At 39.9% G+C, this 19,467-nt stretch overlaps 1 protein-coding gene across 1 annotated transcript in view; it reads left to right on the top strand.

Annotated features, from left to right (window-relative positions):
• LOC136825004 (mucin-22-like) overlaps positions 1–19,383 on the top strand; it is a 48,474-nt gene extending 29,091 nt beyond the window's left edge. The window contains exon 4 of the mRNA XM_067081001.1: positions 16,821–19,383. Coding sequence (XP_066937102.1) covers positions 16,845–18,839 — 1,995 coding nt within the window. The 5' untranslated portion in view covers positions 16,821–16,844 and the 3' untranslated portion in view covers positions 18,840–19,383. The remainder of the gene's footprint in view (positions 1–16,820) is intronic.
• The last annotated feature ends 84 nt before the right edge of the window (positions 19,384–19,467 follow it).

Here is a 19,467-nt window from a genome sequence, read left to right as displayed (position 1 = left end):
CCTGCCTGCTAGAATTATTGCTAATCCAGTGGTGGATTTTCTTCCATCATGGTCATATGCGTGGTCTGCATCCACCCATGCTGTTAGGCCTAGTTTTCTGGTTGCAAATGGCTAAATTTGGTGTCGTCTTGAGGTATCATAGCAGGTGTTTTTATTCTTCTGATCTTGTTTGTGAGGTTCTTGATTTTTCTGGCACAGAGTTCTGGTGGCAAAAGCAATGTCAGGCCTGGTGCAGTTTACTAGGTGTAACAAGCTACCAATGATTCAGTGCTGGAAAGGAAGTTGAGAGTAGGTAGGTCTGGAAGGTGTAATAGGAGAAAACCTTGCAGGTGTAATATGAAATATTTCCTTGAGTCCACTGTTGATGTAGGCTGAATTTATATCAAGCTGTTCAACAGACTATGAATTTTCAGTAGATAAGGCCAAGAGCAGTCTAATGTTTGATTTCATATAAGTAACTTACCAAGTAATTACATATAGTACGAACTTGCACGGCAGCCTTTATTTTAAAAATTGCGATAGCACTTCGACAGTTTAGTGCAGGTGACAAGCCCCACCCACTAATTGGAGAACTGGAAACAACTTAGAAGAAAACCTCATTCTGTTTCTGCTGGCTCTCGAGTGACATCGGGGATTTGCTGCAGCTTTTTGTTTACTGATTTTTGGTTGATGGCTGGATTTCGGTAAAGTATTATTGCTTTATTTTGAGTAGCCTTCAAGCTCTGATAGCTTTCAGGATCAGTTTCCAGTTTTTGTTATTTTGTCTGATTCAAGTTCATTTAGTTTCTGCTACTGTAGTGAAGGTTACAAAACAGATTGATAGTCTTCATATGACCCTTGTAGTAAGGAGGCATATTTTGCAGTAAGTGTAGGGTGCAATAATGTAGTAAGGAGGACTGGTGCTGAATGCAATGATTACCCAAGCGCCCGGCGCCAGCTCCCAAGTGCCCAACTCCTTCTCTGTAGTGCCCAGCACCAAGTGAGCTTAAGTGGAAGGTACTAAAATTTCACCTAGAGAAGTTAGTGATAAGAAGAAGAATGTGGCCTCTACGCCAAGAAATGTGCTTCTCTTAGCTAAGTCTAGGTTGGAAGATAACCCTGCTATTCCTTCTTTCTCCCTTCCTGCTTTTTCTCCTGCTACTAGTTCTCCTACTTTTAATCCACCTACTAACGCACCTGGCTCCCTTGCTTCCAACCCTTGCCATTGCCAGTCTTGAGTCTAGGTTTAACAAGATTTTAACTTAGTAGTGAATACAGTGAAATAGAAGAGGTGGCTACTCATCCCTTCGGTTCTTCTAGACCAAGGTCACTGTCAAACTCCCCTTAACCTGGGAGAAGACATGCCAAAAGTCCAATGGAGGCTGATGGGGTTGGCTCACGGTAGCTGCCACCTCAGTCGAACCTGTTGAGCATCACCAGGTGTCGGCAGACAGCCACTGGAAAGGTGTCTTAACAGGAGACCGTGTTATGCAAGTGGAGGAGGTAGCTTCTTGTCCCGCTGGTTTTCCTGAACCTGGGAGAAGACATGCCAGAAGTCCAAGGGAGGCCGGTGGAGTTTGTCTATGGGTTGTTTGCCCCTCATTTGAACCTGATGCACATATATCCCAGGTTTCGACAGACAGTTGCTGGAAAGGCGTCTTGGATGTTCTCCATTTTTGTCGTCTACTCTCTAGACTCCAGCCTGGATTTGGAAGCACCGCAAGTGCTTTCTAGATTCGTCTTGTCCTTTGAAGAGGCTCGAGGTAATACTGACAGCTCTTCTCCGCTGCCCAGTTAGCAGTTTAAGAAGCTGGGTGCAGTCCTCAACCTTCCTGCAGTGCATGGGACAGCCGGAGTATTTCTTTCCAGAGCATATTTCTGTTGGGTGCCAGTACAGTATTTGGCTCCCAAGAACCCAATGATCCCTCTCAGACACCCATTGTCTTCGTTCAACAGCCCTTCTCGTCATGAGCACCCAACACCAGCTCCTAATCGTCTGCCGCCAGTTTCTGAGAGCCCAGCGCTGGCTCCCAAGTGTTTGGCACCAGTTGCCAATCACCTGGTGCCTGTTTCTGAGCTCCTGGCACCAGTCCGCAAGCTCCCGGGACCAGCTCCCAAGCACTTGGCGCCAACTCCTCAGTATCAATCTCCTGCTCGAGCGTCGCCTCATTTCAGACCGAGGGTCTCCTAGCCTGTGCAGCTCTCCTTCCATATTTGCGGGCAAGCTCTCTTACCCCTTTTTGGCTCTAGTTTACCCTGGTCTTGCCTACCTCAACCTGCTTGATGAGGAGCCATCCAGATGATAGACCTAGACTCCCCACAATGGTGTTTCCTCATCTTCTCAGAAGGCACTCAAGGACATTGAAGTTTGGCTTTCTGCTAAGCGGAGCAAGGTAAGGCTTCCTTCATCTTTCCTCCCTCACACTTAATCTGTTGGAGTTTTTTTGCTACCCTACCGTGGAAGCTCCTCCTTCCCTGATGCTATAATTTTTGTCATGAAAATTTTGTTTTTCGTTGGCAGAACTTCACCGATGAGCTACTTGAAACTTTGTTTCTTGGACTGGATGGTGAGTGCTAGCCAAGAAGATTAAAGATGGCAATGATTTAGTCGGAGACTTCGCCTCGGTCTGGCTAGGAGAGTAAAGTCCCTGCTCAACAGGAGGTTCACTATAGAAAACCCGTTGAGCAGGGACTTTACCACATAACAACAGACAGGGTTCAGCTTTCCTGTCCGAGCTGTGGACCGCCCTGGCATGCCTGCTGGGGACCTATCACCACAGCACCACTGCCTACAACCCCATGGCCAACGGATTGGTGGAAAGGTTCCACGGGTCCTGAAGGCGTTCCTCATGGCCTGCTTCACCGCCGAGGATTGGAAGTACCAGCTGTCCTGGGTCCTCTTCGGGCTGAGGACCGCCCCAGAGCCAACGGCAACCCGTCCGCAGCAGAAAAAGGCCATGGGGAGCCCTCGTGAGACCCGGGGGCGAGCTCATCACGGGGACCGCTACAACCTGACAGTCCAGAGGCTCTGTGACACAGTCGGAAAGTTCACCCCTGCCAGCGGACGTATACCGACAGGATATCGCCTTTCATGCCTTCTGGCCTGTCCTCCACCACCCACGTCTTCGTCAGGAATGAAGCCGTCTGCCCACCCTTAACCAGGCCCTACAGGGGGCCCTTCCGCATGCTGGAGAGAAATAGTAAAGCATTCTGGCTGGCCATCCATGGGAAAGACAACTGGGTGTCTGTAGACCGTCTCAAGCCTGCCCTGTTGGAGGAGGACATCGATGATGCCCCGCAGCCAGCCCAGCCCAAAAGAAAGTCGTGCGGCCGCCCTCGGAAGGCCCCGGACCCGGGCAGCGCCACAGCCAGCCGCTTCGCTCACATCGCACCCCAGCTGACGTGGGGTCACCACTGTGAAAGGTGCAAAAAACAGAGCAGGTGGACATTTACTGCTGGTTTATTGAGAGAGCAGGCCGCTTATAAAGGGGCATGCGGACGTCAATACAAAGACATACAATAGGATATAGGTGACCCAAGGTCAATTGTTCTCAATGTGAAACAAGACTGGTAAATACAAATAACATGTAAAAATAGAATTACAAGAATGAACACAATAGCGTTCTGACACTTGTACAACATAAACAGGCACAAATGAATAAGCAACAGATACATATTTACATAAATAAAATATGGCTATTAAGCGTGACCTAAGCTCATGGGAAAGGCACCATAGAAAACGGAGGTTCATTATAGAAAAACCGTTGAGCGGGGGCTTTACAGGATTCCTCTCATTCGGATAAGACCTGGCACCAGCTAAATCTTTCAGTTTTGGCTCTTGACTTCGGCCTCTCTACGGCACCTCAAGTGTCTACTCGAGCCCTTGCTCCTCTAACAAATGACTTCCTTTGATAGGCATAAATGCCAGTCAATATCTGGATGACTTGCCTTTTCAATTCCCTTAAGGGAAAAGTGCATGAAGGGAATTATCTACCCTCGGAAGTCCCAATTGGCCCCATCGCAAGAGTTCCTCTGTGTGGGGACGAGTCTCAACTCCGACTTTTTTGGCTTTTCCGTCTGCCAAGAGAATCACCAGCTGCCTTCAGATGGTCCACAACTTTCTAGCCCTTTCATCTAGCTCAGCCCATCAGTGAATGAGCCTACTGGGGACTCTGTCGCCCATGAAGACACTTGTCAATTTAGGCAAACTTCATATGAGAGTTTGGCAATTCTACCTCAAGGCCAACTGGGACAGGGAAACACAGCCGGACACACACTTTTCCCATAAACCCAGAATTCAAGTTGGACTGGCAATGGTGGCAGTCCAAATGCAGACTTTTGGAAGGAAAGCCATTCATCTTCTGAGCCCAAAACCTAGACTTCTAATCAGACTCCTCAATTCTAGGTTCAGGAGTCCTCTCCGGGAACCAGGAAGTTTTTGGGACGTGGGCCGCCAGAAGAGCCGAATCTTCACTTCAGTGTCAGAGCTAAAAGCAATTCACTTAGGGCTTGAGTGCTTCTCGACCCTAGCTCACAAGAAGACTGTGGTAGTCCATTCAGACAATACCACAGCCCTAACGTACAAATGAAAACGAGGCGGCACTCACTTCTATTTTCTCTGCCAGACAGCTAGAGACTTCTATTGTGGATAGATAAAATCAAGTGAGTCTAGTCACTCGATTTATTCAGGGCAAACTAAATATTGTGGTGGACGAACTGAGCCGTTGAAAGCAGGTCCTTCCCACCGAGTGAACTTTGAATCCCCTGGTCTATCTGAATCTGCGAAACTAGGAGCAGGCCGACATTGGACCTGTTTGCTACCTCAAGGAACCATCGCCTTCCCTTTTGTTCTCTAGCACTGGACCCTCTAGCATTGGCAACAGACGTCATCCTGCTAGTTCAGTCTTACTTGGTCCTCTACACCTTTCTGCCCTTCAACATGGTCAGGGAGTGCAGAACAAGTCTTGGGGTCATTGCAGAACAAGTCTTGGGCACATTGCAACGTTACAGTGATTCTTATAGCCCTGTTTTGGCCCATGAAAGAAAGGTTCTAGGACCTGCTATGGTTGTGGGTGGACTTTTTGAGACTCCTTCCCCAAAAACTGCCTCTACTCAGACAACCTCAATTTCAGAGATGCCAAAGGGTTGTCCGCTCTTGTCCTGACAGGCTTCAGACTATCCAGAAGCTTGTCAGAACGTAAAGGCTTTCAAGACGCACTGCAGAGGCTATTGCAAGATGCAGGCATTAATTGCCTAACCACGTCTTCCATGCTAAGGGGTGATTTTCCGAACCTGGTCCCCCTTGATGTGGGACCACCTTGATGTGGTGAGGGGCTCTTGAACCCCAGGAATTCGTTCCCCGGGTTTGAGTCCAAGAGTCCCATATAACATTATATATTTGTTTGCATTAATTTTAGTGGAATTTTCCACTTTTGCTAAAATTTATTGGACCTGTTAAATAGGAAAAGGTATCAGCTTGGATTGGGTTTATATCCGAAGCTAAATGATGGGAACTGTGGTAGAACCATCAACTGCGCGATCATGTTCAGACCTGAGTTATCAGATTGATAGCCCAAAGGTGGAACTATTCTTTAGGACTGGACCATGGAGTCCAAGGGTGTCTGGTTCTGGGGATAGGACTCTGCATTCTATGCGGTTTGCCCATAATATGATTAGGTGGGGATGATTGTATTCTTGTAATACTCTGATCTAGCAAGCGGGTTTGGCTTACACTTGGGCCACTCTCATCATGATGTGCCATCTCCTGTAGGGTAGGGTAGGGTAGGGGGTAGACGTTGGGAGTCAGTTTTCACTTGTGCCATTGGTGGAAGAATAATCTCCATGAAAGGTTGACAATATCTTTTTAAGGTTTTCAGGTTTAAATTTTTTTTCCTTTTACCTCCAATCTTTGAGCAGTAATTGTAGAGATTCAAGTTCCCCTGGACCCTCTGATGGAACCGTCTCGGTACAGTTAACAACCACTGCTCCAGTACAGAGTAGATCTTCTGGTATGGAAATGGACAATTCTCTGGATAATCCAAATAATCAAAATCAGGGTGGTAGTTAAACTTTAATACCATATAAAACGCCCAAAAAAGAGTGGATAATGACATAACCCAACCTTGACTCACTTCGACTCCCTCTTTGGGAATGGAAGCTGGTCAAGGTTTCTAACCAAGGAAGCTGACCAAAATATTTCAGCTTTAAAATTATAAAATTATTCATTAAATAGGCATCCAACGGCAGAAATGCTCGGACAAATAAGGAGAAGACTTGGCTTATGGAAGCCACGACAAAATGTCAGAAGAATAAAGATAACATTAACGTGAAAGTGGAAGAACACGATACTATGAACAGCATTCAGGGTACCGTTGTACTTTCTGAAAAAACGACGAACCAATCGAAAAGAAAGTGCTATTAGACTCTCTCAAAAAGAGATACCTCAATGTCCAGGATTGTGAGGTATATGTTGTACCAAGTAAAAAAAGCAATAAACAAATATTAAAAATGGCAAAAATAAAATTTGAGGATGAAGATCTACCACAAAAAATAAAAATTTTAGGCCAAAACAGAGAGTTAACCCTATGTCCTAAAGCCACTACAGTGTCAAAATTGCATTAAGTATGGGTACACAAAGAAAAATTGTAGAAATGAACCAGTATGCACTTATTGTGGATCTCCTGAATATACCACACAATGGACATGCAATGAACCAAAGTGTATAAACTGTGGGCAGAAGCATCATGCAAGATCCAAAGAATGTGTGTACTATATACAATATGGAATTAAAAATGTTACAAGAAAGAACAGGGCTGTCTATAAAAGTCTAAATTAGAATTGAAAATGAGAGGAATTCAAGATCCTGCTAAGAAACATACATATTCTTCGATAACAAAAACCAATAATGAAACAAAAACACACACATAGAATTAATAAAACCCAGCTAAATAAATCTCAAGAAATTAATGCTTTACAGAAAAAACTATAATGGTAAAGAATCAAAAACAGGTACAAGGGATATGGATAACATTTTATTAAATTCATTTGAATTGTCTAACATTTCAAATGAATTTGATAAAATATTCCATATAGATATTAGCGAGTATTGGTGATAATGAGGACCCCATAGCTACTCCATATTTCTGTTTGTATACTTGTCCCTCAAACGTAAAATAAGTATCACTAACACATAATTTGATCAACTCGAGGGCATTTTCAATCCAAGCATAGAAATAAGTCTTCCTTGAGATGATCAAATTGTGTTAGTGATACTTATTTTACGTTTGAGGGGCAAGTATACAAACAAATATGGAGTAGCTATGGGGTCCTCATTATCACAAATACTCTAATATCTATATGGAATGTTTTGAGACCAGTCTAGTTCCTAATATTAATGTCCCTAACTTAAAATTGAAAGGTTGGTGGAGATATGAGGATGATATTTTTGCCATTCTGCAGGGTGATGAAAATAAAATAGAAACTTTTTCTAGACGAACTCAATAGTTTTGATAACATCCAATTCACCCTAGAGAAAAGTAACAATAATAAACTGCCCTTTTTAGACATCCTGATAGAAAGGAAAGAAATAGGATATGAATTCAGCACATATATAAAGCCCACACACACAAACTCGTATATTCATTTCTTCTCTTTTCATAGTCATGGTATAAAAATAGGTGTTCTAGCAGGTTTATTTCTTAGGCAATGAGAACGTGTGACCCTTGTAAGATAAATAAAGAAATAAATTACATTGATAAAAGCTTTGATACATTAGCATACCCGGAATGGTTCAGAAAAAGGGCACTCAACAAAGCTAGAAGGATTTTTACAGGAAAATGCAGGGTACATGGAATACAGAAAACAAGAAAATAGTTGCCCTCCCTTATATGCCTAAAATGAAACAAATTACATAAAAAATGAAAGGAATTAAATATATTTTTGTGTATACCTTTGACAACACCGTAGAAAACAAAGTATGTAAAAATAAATTGGAAGGAGAAGACAGTAGTGCAGATGATATAGGGGGGTATACATAATTAATTGCAACAATTGAGACAAATATGTGGGTGAAATAGGTAGGGGGAATAAGGACTAGAATCCAAGAACACAGAAGGGCAGTACAGCTCAACTCACAGGGAGTGCTATGGCTAGGCATTGTTGGGAAAAGGACCATAGGATGGATTTTAAAAACAGTAGGCTTATATACAAAAGCAATAACATCAGTCATAGGAGGGTAGTTAAAAAAGCTAAGCTAAGTTAAGTATACCTTAGTTTTACCAGACACTGAGCTGATTAACAGCTCTCCTAGGGCTGGCCCGAAGGATTAGACTTATTTTACGTGGCTAAGAACCAGTTGGTTACTTAGCAACGGGACCTACAGTTTATTGTGGAATCCGAAGCACATTATACCGAGAAATGAATTTCTATCACCAGAAGTAAATTCCTCTAATTCTTCATCAGCCGGCCGGAGACTCGAGCTCGGACCTAGCGAGTGCTAGCCCACAACTCTACCAACTCGCCCAACGAGGAACTCTTAGGAAGGTAATGGAAGGGGGTACTCGTCAGAGAGATTAAAGTGAAGGAAGGAAACAAAGGATTACCTCAGAAGATCCCATAAGCCGAGCTTTAATATTAAAAGAAGCTAAGATCGACCCTTCTGACCTGGAGGTTAGGTCTCCAGCCCAACAGACTGATGGTGACCACTCTCTTACAACAAGGGTTAATCCCACTGACCATCAGATCAGGATATCAGACCGACAGGAGGGGATTAACATCTCTCAAGAGAATGGAAACCAGGACAGCCATCATATAAATGACAACACAGGGAGAAGTAGTTCCAGAAGATTGCTGGGCCTTGAACCAGCCTGACCACCTTCACATCTCTTGAAAAAGGGTCACAGTTAGGACCGTAAAGTACTCGAGATTCAAATATGTAAATATTTACAAGTAAACAAGTTATATACAGGAATCTTGTGGGTTTCTCTTTTCATCTTCAGAAGAAAACAAAGAAAACTGAAAGAAGTTTTTGTTTGGTTCATCATGTACCCACGGCAACCTACAACAGAAGTATATTTCAACACCTGTATGAAGCTTCTAGAACTCAAGCTGTTCATTATGCAAGATACGAAACACAGACAGAAATGTTCAGGATTTGTTTGATAACTATGAGGTGGACACTGAAAAACCTATTGTAGGTTTGTTTGCCAGAATTCATGTGAAACGTGATTCAACACCTACGTTTAGAAAGCACAGAACTGTTACTTTTCATTATAAGTCTATGGTTGAAGATGCTTTGTTGACTTGGGTTAATGATATAATTCAGTCTATCAGTTCAACTGAATGGGCAGCTCCTATTGTTACTGTTATGAAATCTGACAACTCTGTTCGTATTTGTGGCGATTTCCAGGAATTGAGTCAATGTCTAGATTGTAATCAGTATCCATTACCAAAGATTGATGAATTATTACCAGAGGTTGGTAAAAGGAAAATATTTTCCATTATTGATTTAAAAAATGCTTACTTAAAAATACCAGTGGATGAAGAGAGCCAGAAGTACTTGGTAATTAATACCTATAAGGGTTTAAGTTTAAAAGGTTACATTTTGGCCTTTCTTCTTCCCCTGCTCTATTTCAAAGGTTTATTGCTGGTTTGTTATAAAAAGTTGGTTTTGATGCATATTTAGATATAATTATCAGTGGAGAAACTGAAGAGGAGCATGACCTTGGATTTGGTGAGGTTTTAGATATTAAGAGCATAATATTCAGATTAATAAGAAAGAGTCTGCTGTCAAGGTATCTTCATTAAAATATTTGGGTTATCATATTTCTGTTGCAGAAGTTGTCATTTCTTGGTATGGTTACGTATTACTGTAAGTTTATCCAGAATTTCTGTAGTAAGTGTGCTCCTTGTAATACCTGTTGAAAAGAAAGCAATTTCAAATGGAGTAAAACTGAACAAACTGCTTTTGAAACTGTGAAAAAAATTTGGCTGAAAGTCCATCGTTATGTAATTATGATGGAGAAAGTTCATTGATTGTGGAAGTTGATGCTTCACCCATTGGAGTTGTTTTGTTATAGAAAGTTGATGGGAAAGAGGTTCCTGTATATTTTGAGTAAAAAAACTTACATCAGCTCAACAGAACTATGCTCAGATAGATCGAGAAGGCCTTGCACGAGTTTTTGTTTTTAATAGATTTAGATATTTCTTACTTGGTAGGAAGTTTGAAGCTAGGACTGACCACAAACTATTACTTGACTACTTTGGTAAAGGACATCAAATTCCACACCAAGCCAATGCACATACAGTATTCATCGTTGGGCCTTTACTGTTATCTCGGTATGATTTTGACCTTGTCTTTAAAGCAGGCAGAGAGAATGTTGTGGCAGATGCACTTCTTAGGTTTCTTATTAAGGATGATACCGAGTTTCATACCCCTGCTGAATATATTAAGCTTGTAGAAGCAGTAGATTTTGATATTTCTTTTGAGGTTATACAGAAATGTACTAGACAGGGTGAAGTTTTAAATCAAATCATTCAGTGTATTAAGTTTGGTTGGTCTAAAGGGATTCAAGATTGTCTGAGTATGGCTCTGTGAAAACTGATCTTAGTTTACATGATGATGTGGTACTGTATAGAAACAGAATTGTCATACCCACTCTATTGAGGTGTAAAGTGTTGGATAACTTACATAGTGGTCATAATGGTATAAATGTCATGATGGTATAAATGTTATGAAAGCAGAAGCTAGGAATTGGGTTTGGTGGTTAAGATTGATCAAGATATTGCAGAGGTTACAGAGTTGTCGTATTTGTTATACTAATTACCAACCAAATCAAGCTCCTGTTCTTTCTTGGCCATCACCTGGTAAAGTGTGGTCGAGATTACACATATAGTATTTGTTGGACCTGTGGATAAGTTTTCTCTCTTGATTATAGATGCATTTTCTAAGTTTACGGATGTCCATGTTACTTCCTCAACGACATCAAATGTTACTATTTAGTTGCTTAAGAAAACCTTTTCTAATTTTGGTATTCCAGATGAAATTGTATCAAATAACACACCATATTTTGTTTCTGAAGAGATTAAGGCTTTTTATAAGAAAAATGGTGTATGTTATAACTCCTGCACCATTTCATCCTTCATCAAATGGATTAGCTGAGGAAGCTGTGAGGACTTTTAAAGAAGGCTTGAAGTTTAAGAGTGGATCCTCTAAACTCTAGGCTTTGTAGATTCTTGTACGGTTATAGAAAAAGTTCATATTCTAGTACTGGAAAGTCACCTGCTGAACTGTTGTTTGGTCATTCCTTTAAAACAACCGTTGAATCAGTTAAGATCCATTTTAAGACACTAGAGATTTTGAAATTTTGTCAAAGAAATTTTCTCAGGAAGCTCCTAAGTATAATGTTGGAGATGCAGTGTCAACAAAAAATTTTGGAAAAATTTTTTGAAGGAAAAATTTCAGAAGTTTTAGGAGTAAGAAATTATTTTGTGCAAGTTCATAATTTTGGAAATATGCCATGGAAGAGAAAACATGACCAATTAATGCGTAGATTTACCAATTAACTTGTTAATCCAACTAAGGATTATCTCTCACATGTTTCTTCCAGTAGCGCAGATAAGTCTTGTAATGATAATCTACCTGCAGCCTCAGAAGGTTGTGTAGATTCTTTTGATAATGATGTACCATGTACAGTAATGTTCAAAAGAATGAGAAGGATGAATCATGTGTACCCCATACTCCAGTTTTAAGGAGATTTAGCAGAGTTGTTAAACCCCTGATACATTGAATTTGTGAAGATTTATTTTTTATGATGGTTTTTCTTGATGCTTATTGTTTAGTTTTGTCTTATCTTGGGGGAAGGGACTGTTATGTATTAAGCCTTGCGCAATATGTGCATGTTGAAGCTCTGCTTATGACTGGTGCATTGTGGGTGTTTTTTTTGTTTTTGTTTTTGTTTGGGGATTGGAGAAGCCCCGCCGGTTCCGTAGCAAGATGTAACAGCACTATAACCATTAAATGCAACGTTTAGCCATCTGTATTTATAACCCTCAACCTAAGTACACCACGTAATAATAGTAATCTCTCTTTCTCCTCCTGTCTCCTCGCCTTGAAGTAAGGTGTCGAATTTTCGGGAGCCAGGGGGTACAATGTACTTGGAGTACCCACCAGTCTTGGTGGATGGGTTGTGGTGTTCCCAGTGTAGGTGAAAGCTTTGTCTGGTTGTTTTTTATATTGGTACTGTACCCAGGGCAAGGGCACTTAATGTATGCTTTGCCAGCAGTCAGGCCTATCCTCCTTTGCAAAGCTCCCACTTGAGAAGAGGCGACCCATGGCTCAACCGCCACATCACTACAGGTTAAGATGTGCACCAGCCAGAGGCAGTTTTTTACCTGCAGTAGCTCTCGTACCAGTTAAGAAAATGACAAGCATTGTTTCAATGCTAGCAAACTTTTCTTTTTCAAATTCATTACTATTAATGTTTCTGAGTAGAATATGTCCTTGTATCCCCCCACCTGTCAATGTGGGATTCAGCTATGTAATTACTTGGTAAGTTACTTATATGAAAATGTTTTCATGATAAAATTGTTTCATATATACTTACCAAGTAATTACAGAATTGGAGCCCGCTCTCCTCCCCTCTCATGGACATAAGGCACAAACAGAACGAGGTTTTCTGCCAAGTCATTTCCAGTTCTCCTGTTAGTGAGTGGGGCTTGTCACCTACACTAAACTATTGAAGTACTACTGTGGATTTTTTAAATAAAGGCTGCCGTGCAAGTTGAAACTATACTTGGTAAGTATATATGAAAATTTAATAATGAAAATAACACTTTTTCCCACTACAAGGGCATAAGTCTCGAGATAGTCCAAACTAGGTGTTAGGCAGAACCCTTTGGCTATGAGTCTTTTGTGTATCATTACCTCACCAAGTTTGTTGTATTTTCTTATGAATACCCACTTGTGGTCCTGTTGGTCTTGGCATTATTTACCAGGTTTTCTAATCTTTCCATTTCTTGCAGCATTGCAGCTTCCCATTTGTCTTTGTTGGAAGAGTTGAGTGCTTCTTCGACGGTCATTGGATCTTTTGGCAAATGCTGGAAATCTGTCTTGACCTTGCAACATTGGCGCTTCTTTGGTTTCATCGTCCTTTGAGACCTCCTCATATCGGGTGGTTCCTCGTCATGGTTCTCTAGATGATTCTTGATGATTTTCTCAATTGTTTCTAGGTTTCTGTTGTTGGTTTCATCAGAGAGAAGGTTCTCCCAATCAGTGTTGTTGTCAGCGTCAGAGTTGGATAAGAAGAAAATGGCTGGTTGCTTCTTGGTTGTGGTTTTCACAGCTGGTTCCTTGATCATGAAAGGGTAAATCTCTTCTTTGAATTCAGCATTTATGGCATTGATCATGATTTGTTTGTCGATGCTCCACAACTTTTACCCCTTTTCATTTAGACACACTCCCCATGTAGACACCTCTTTCTGCTTGAACTTGTAGCTTTGGAGTCTCTCTCAGCTTAGCCCAAGTTACACAGCTGAACACTTTGATCAATTTCAGGTTGTCACATTCAAGGTTTCTCCCATTTCCACTACACAAATAGAATCTCGTTTATGGCCATTGACGTTCTGTTCTTGATGTAATTTGCACAAAGGAGCTTCAGTTCAGAATTTTTGTGTACTTCAGACTTGATCATCTTTCTTGCTATGACCAGTAAATTCTGGTTTGGGTGTTCAGCTCTTCCATTTTGTTGAGTGTGTGGAATTGTCAGCCGTCTCTCTATTCCCTTCTCTGTAAGAAAAGCCGAGAATTCTTTGCTGACATACTCTCCCCCATTATCAGTGTAGAGGCACTGCAAAAGTTGGTTGTGTTTCCTCTCTGCCCTGGCCATGTGCTCCTCGAATTTCTCCAGTGTTTCATTTCAATCATCATCATTATTGTAGCAACTTCACTGTACCTTGAATGGTCATCCAAAACGGTGGCAAAGTAGTGGTTTCCACTTCATGTGATGATGGTTTGCTTCACAAATTTTGGGCAAGGCTAGTAACTGTACCTTGAATGGTCATCCAAAACGGTGGCAAAGTAGTGGTTTCCACTTCCATTTGATGATGGTTTGCTTCACAAATTTTGAGCAAGGCTAGTACATGTCCAAATCTTCTGTGCCACAAATTTATGAATGTTGTGTTCCCTGTAATTTCTATATTTTCATTCGTCTGTAATTTTATTTAATTTCCCTGTAATTTCCATATTTTCATTCTTCTGTAATTTTATTTAATTTCCCTGCAAAATTTTCTTGGCTTTGCATTGATACATCTTTGCTGCTTCATTCCAGTATCCTTCTAGAAATACTTTTCACTTTCACTTGTTTAACCCCTTTGTAAGTAACTAGCCCAAAATGCTTTTCGACTTCTTTCAGACATCAAGTTTTGATCTATATTTGGAGCAAGTATACTTTTAAGGTCTTTCATTTTCATAATCACTTTTCCTCTCCCTAGGACTGAAGACTTCTTTCCATCACCCCACTCAAGTTACATGTGAAGCTACTGTCAAAATCAAGTATGTCCTTATGAGGTTTCATGTGATCACTAGCACCAGAATCCAAGTTCCATATTAATTGGAATTTTCTTTTCTTTCACCGATTTGTTCACAATTGCATTAACTTTTTCTGTCTTCTCACTTTCATTTTCAATTACAGCAACAGTTACCTGTGAATTTATTCTGGTTTTGGCAGCTATTGCTGTTTGCTCCTCTTCTTTGGATTCACTTTTAACTGGTTTCTTTTCCTTATCTCTCTTCCTCATCTTTCTTCAAATTTTGGACAGTTTCTTGCTTTATGTCCAGGCTGGCTACAAGCATAGCAGACACATCTTTTGTCTTCTTTCTTGGAGCCTCTCTTGTGCCATCTTCTCTTCTGTAATTTGTGCTTGTATTTCCAACATCTTTTCTTGAATCGCTTCAGTCTATAACACAAGCTTCAGAAGATTCCTCTTCTTTTCTTGCCCTGAGTTTATCTTGCTTTTCCTCAAAAAGCAGCACTGTACTGACTTTAAATTTTTTATATTTAAATCTTCAATTTTTGAGAACTGTTACTTCAACAAAATTTGATACTTGGACAATATTTGATACTTGGGAACATGTTTAAGACCTCTAAGCACAAACACAGCTACTATTGAGTCTCCAAATTGAGCTGCTACTTCTCGTAGAGTTTTACTTACATTTCTGGCCAATCTGTAGCGGATTTTGGCCATCCAGTTGTTTGATGGACATATAAGAAACAGTTTTAGCAAGATATACACCAGAAATTATTGAATACACAGTTTCTATAAAAAACCACACCTGTGCATAAGTCACACAACAAATTACAAAGTTTTATAGAATTGCCATTTCACACAGAAGATTCAGCATGTAAGAATACCGTTCAGAAAAAGTTTAGACTTCTGCAAACAATATACGACATACCATAAGACTAAAATTCCTTTCTTTGTGAACATTTATTGTAACAGGAAACTGGTCTGTCACATTTAACATACAGACAATTGGACCCACAAATCACATTTGAAAACTGGTTCAGTGACATACAGGACTAGTTCCAAAACCAAGGATCTCCAGTCATATACACAATTTCTTCCAGAACTTGCAGTAGGCTTTCAGAAGTCCCTGTTGAATTTTACAAATTATTTTCATAAGCACGACGTTTGTCTGTGACTTGAATTTGCTACAAGCATCTTGCAACCTCAGGCCACATAGGAGTGCAGTCCAATGATGACCTTTTATCACTTTGACAAGGGGTTCCTGCTGACCCTTATATCCTAACAATAATAAAATTTCTCTTCTCCATCAGCAATTACTCAAGTTGTTCTAACCCCTCATTCCATTATATCTGAAAGGAGAAAGGTTCACAATAAATGGAGAGAAGTGAATAGTGACTTTCTTTATTAAAAGAAATAAATAAACAAATTAAAAACAAAATTTTTTCATAGATACTTATGATTTTTTTATTCTACAATTTGCACCAGGGGTTGGTCTATCAATCTTGTGAGCGAAAGTTAAGCAAGAGCTTAAATGTATATTCAGTCTTTTGGTGGCTACTTGTAACAGTAAGCATGGCTTTAGTTAGCCTGGTAATTGCAAGGGAAGATGGAAATCTTGCTGGGTCTACCAAGGATGACCTTGAGCTCTTGAGGGAGAGCAAGTGGGAACTTGGTATCATATTTGGTCTGTCAGTGACTTTTTTTTTTTTATTCTGGCAGAGGCCATCAGCATAAAGAGAAATATACCCGGGAGTTTGGATACAACTGACTTTATTCCTGGGATTTGACACATTATATGACTTGCGGACAAATGTGATTACAGGTAGTAGAGTGGGCATGTGGAAGAGACAGTAACACATGCCGCGAGTGATGTATAAGCACATACTGTAACTGCTGGGTGCTCTTCTGGTTGGCTGCTGAACTCTGAGGCTAAACTTTGGTTTGAAAGTGAAGCTCAAAGCTTGAAAAAGTAAACTGTAGGGTGTATTTAAAAAACAAACTTGTAATTATTTAGATTTATAATCTGACCTGTAAGTAATAAGGTAAAATAAGCCCTGGATTGAATTTAAAATAACTTGCAATAAAGGTTATGTTTGGCTTTATAATTTTGATTTAAATTTAATTTGTCTCTGGATAATTCAGATTTTTGTTCCTACTATGGCAGTTAAAGTTCTCAGGCTCTTTACTTTTAAGTACTTTTACAAATTTTTCAATGTTAGGTAGTGTAACTTTGTAGTCTGAGAACTTGTGTATCATTTGCCACTTGCATAAATTGAAGTAGTTATTCTTCAGTAGATAAGACAATTAATCTTTTTCAGGTGCAAAGAGTCGAAGTGAAAGCGATGCTTACAACCCTTTATCTGGCGCTGAAAAAATTAAGAATCGCCAAGAGAGTGAACATGACACTTCCACTACCACTTGGTCACAAGAAGCTATGGAAGACAGAAAACCTTTCAAGTTTCCGAAAGGTATGGACAAAAAACACTGACACTGACAATGTTAAGGAAGATATTGTCGTCAAAAATAGTATAATGGAGATGAGACAAATGACTCCTGGATCCAAAACAGATCAAGTTAATCAGATGTTAAATACAAGACCAGTTGTTGGAAATCAAGAGGAATCCAGCAAAACTTGTGGCGAAGGTGGCAAGTGCAGTATGGTGGGTGTCAACAGTACCATTAGTGAAAATACGTCAAACACAGTTGTGGAAACTTGGGAGACAGCATCAAGCAGTGATTCAGCAACTGAAAATGGTAATAATACATTAGCTACTTTGAGCTTGACTACTTTGCTAGAGACAGGCAATGCATTAGGAAAACAGAGGATAGATAAGACAGTGGAAACAACCCAGACAATGGTAGTGGGGGAAGTTAATACAGTCGCTGTAACATCTGTATTAAATGCAGGAACAATCAGCTGGATACCCTCCCATGACAATATGATTGCAGGATTTGAATCAAGTTTGATGCCCGTTGAAAAGTTAGTTTCCTCGTCAGTCATGTTAAACAATTCACATGAGTCATTGGCACCAGCAGTGGAAGCTGCTACTACCATTACTACAGCAACAAACACAGTAAATGAGGTAGGAGAGTCTTCATTGGTTATGTCTGAAAATAAGGATACTGAATTAAATTCTTCATATGATGTAGAGTACCCAGTGACCAGGATTTCTAATGCAGAAACTAGTAGTACCCCTGTTTCATTACTGATAGATCTCAAAAGTAGTGAATTTTCTATCAGCATGTCAGAAGTACTTGATAGTAATCATGTGAATTACAGTACGCTAACTTCAGGAATAGAGGCTACACCAGTGATTGAGATGTCAGAGGTTACTGGATTTGCGCAAGTGATCCCAGTCTCAAATGTTCCTGTAACCTTAATTTCTAATAAACATGATAAAGATAATGTAACAGCCATGATGAACACTACCTATATATCTCCCAACATTACGGAAGATCATCAGCCTGCACTCTTTGAGCCACAAAGTACCTCTAGTATTGAACATATGGTTCAAGATTCTGTTGAATATAATGAACATAAAAGTCCTACAGTAGAACTGTTGGATACTGGTATGCTAGGCTTAGTTACTACTCTGAAGAACTTTAGTACAAGACACTCGGCTCAACTGGAGAGTTCACTGCATGCAATCTCGGGACCAAGTACAGATCTTAATGATCTTGGTGCTCTATCATCTCGGACAATGCTGGAGAGTTCCTCCCAAGCTGGGGATGAAGGGAAGCCAACAGATCTTACTAATGATATCATATTAGTAGAAATGGCGAGCTTCACTCCTGGAGAAGATACCAACAGCTCACATCAAAGGACAAATTTAGCAGGAAACAATGGTGATACAGATTTAATCTCACGTACAGGAAAATCCTTAAATTTGGACAAAACTCTTCCTTCTATTCCCTTACCTTCCACTTATTCAGCGGATGGTGCTAATACCTTTGCACCAAAAGCTTATTCTAAAGGGAGTAAAGAACTTCCAGTTGAATTTAGAAATTTCCTGCTGCCCAACACAGAGTTGGCCATTACAGAAAGTAATATTAAGTACACCACAACTAAAACCTATTACATTATCATGAGGCCTGCTAAAACTTCTCTTGTACCTACTACCATAGAGAAAGTTTCTGCTACCATGAAAAAAAATTCTGCTCATTTCACATCAATTCCACATAGTTCTCAAGGAAGTAATAGGCTCTATCAGCCATCATTTATCAAACCTTCACCTGATTCGCAAGAACAATTCAATGACTATTTGAAATCTGTAGGTAAAGAATCGAGCGAGTCAAATTCTGGAAAAAAACAGTTTTTAAATTGGATTTTTGGGTAACTTAAATCTATTTTTCACACACTCCAGGAAAACATACCTTCAGGATTAAGGTAATTCTAATTTCTTAGTTGTATCATTGTTACTTTATTGATGTGAAACTGAAGTATTTTAGACTGATTCAAGTTTTAAGTGTTTATGGACAGTCTTTATGCATTACTGTAAAATTTTAAATACAAAGCCCCGATTTTATAACAGTGTCTTTTATCTTTTTTATAGAAATGTTTCATAGGGTAATTGTCGACGTCAGACTAACTATGTGGTTTTGGTGTTCTGCAGCACTTGAGTTAATACTCTGGTATGTTATTTTTTTTTTTTTAAATGGTCTGCTTTTTAAAGAAACCTAGTGAAATTTCTAGTCAAATATTTTAAGATTTAAAAAATTCACTTGTCTGCTTTAATGTTTTAAGTGAACTGTTTTAAGTTTTGGGTGCAAAATGTCTGTACATGAATTTCTATTTTGCCCTAGAAAATACTAATTTAATACTTTAATAATGTATAATGCTTAGATTTAATAAAAAGGTTCAAGCATTAAGCTTTAGTTTTAGAATGTGTTTTACATCCTTGTAATATTGTGTTAATAACTTGCAGTAAGAACTTTTTTTTAAAAATCTAGAATACTGAATTTCTG

Source organism: Macrobrachium rosenbergii, chromosome 36 (assembly GCF_040412425.1).
Source record: "Macrobrachium rosenbergii isolate ZJJX-2024 chromosome 36, ASM4041242v1, whole genome shotgun sequence".
NCBI lineage: Eukaryota > Metazoa > Arthropoda > Malacostraca > Decapoda > Palaemonidae > Macrobrachium > Macrobrachium rosenbergii.
Note: the sequence above shows the minus strand (reverse complement) of the source record. Positions and strands in the feature narration are given on the sequence as shown.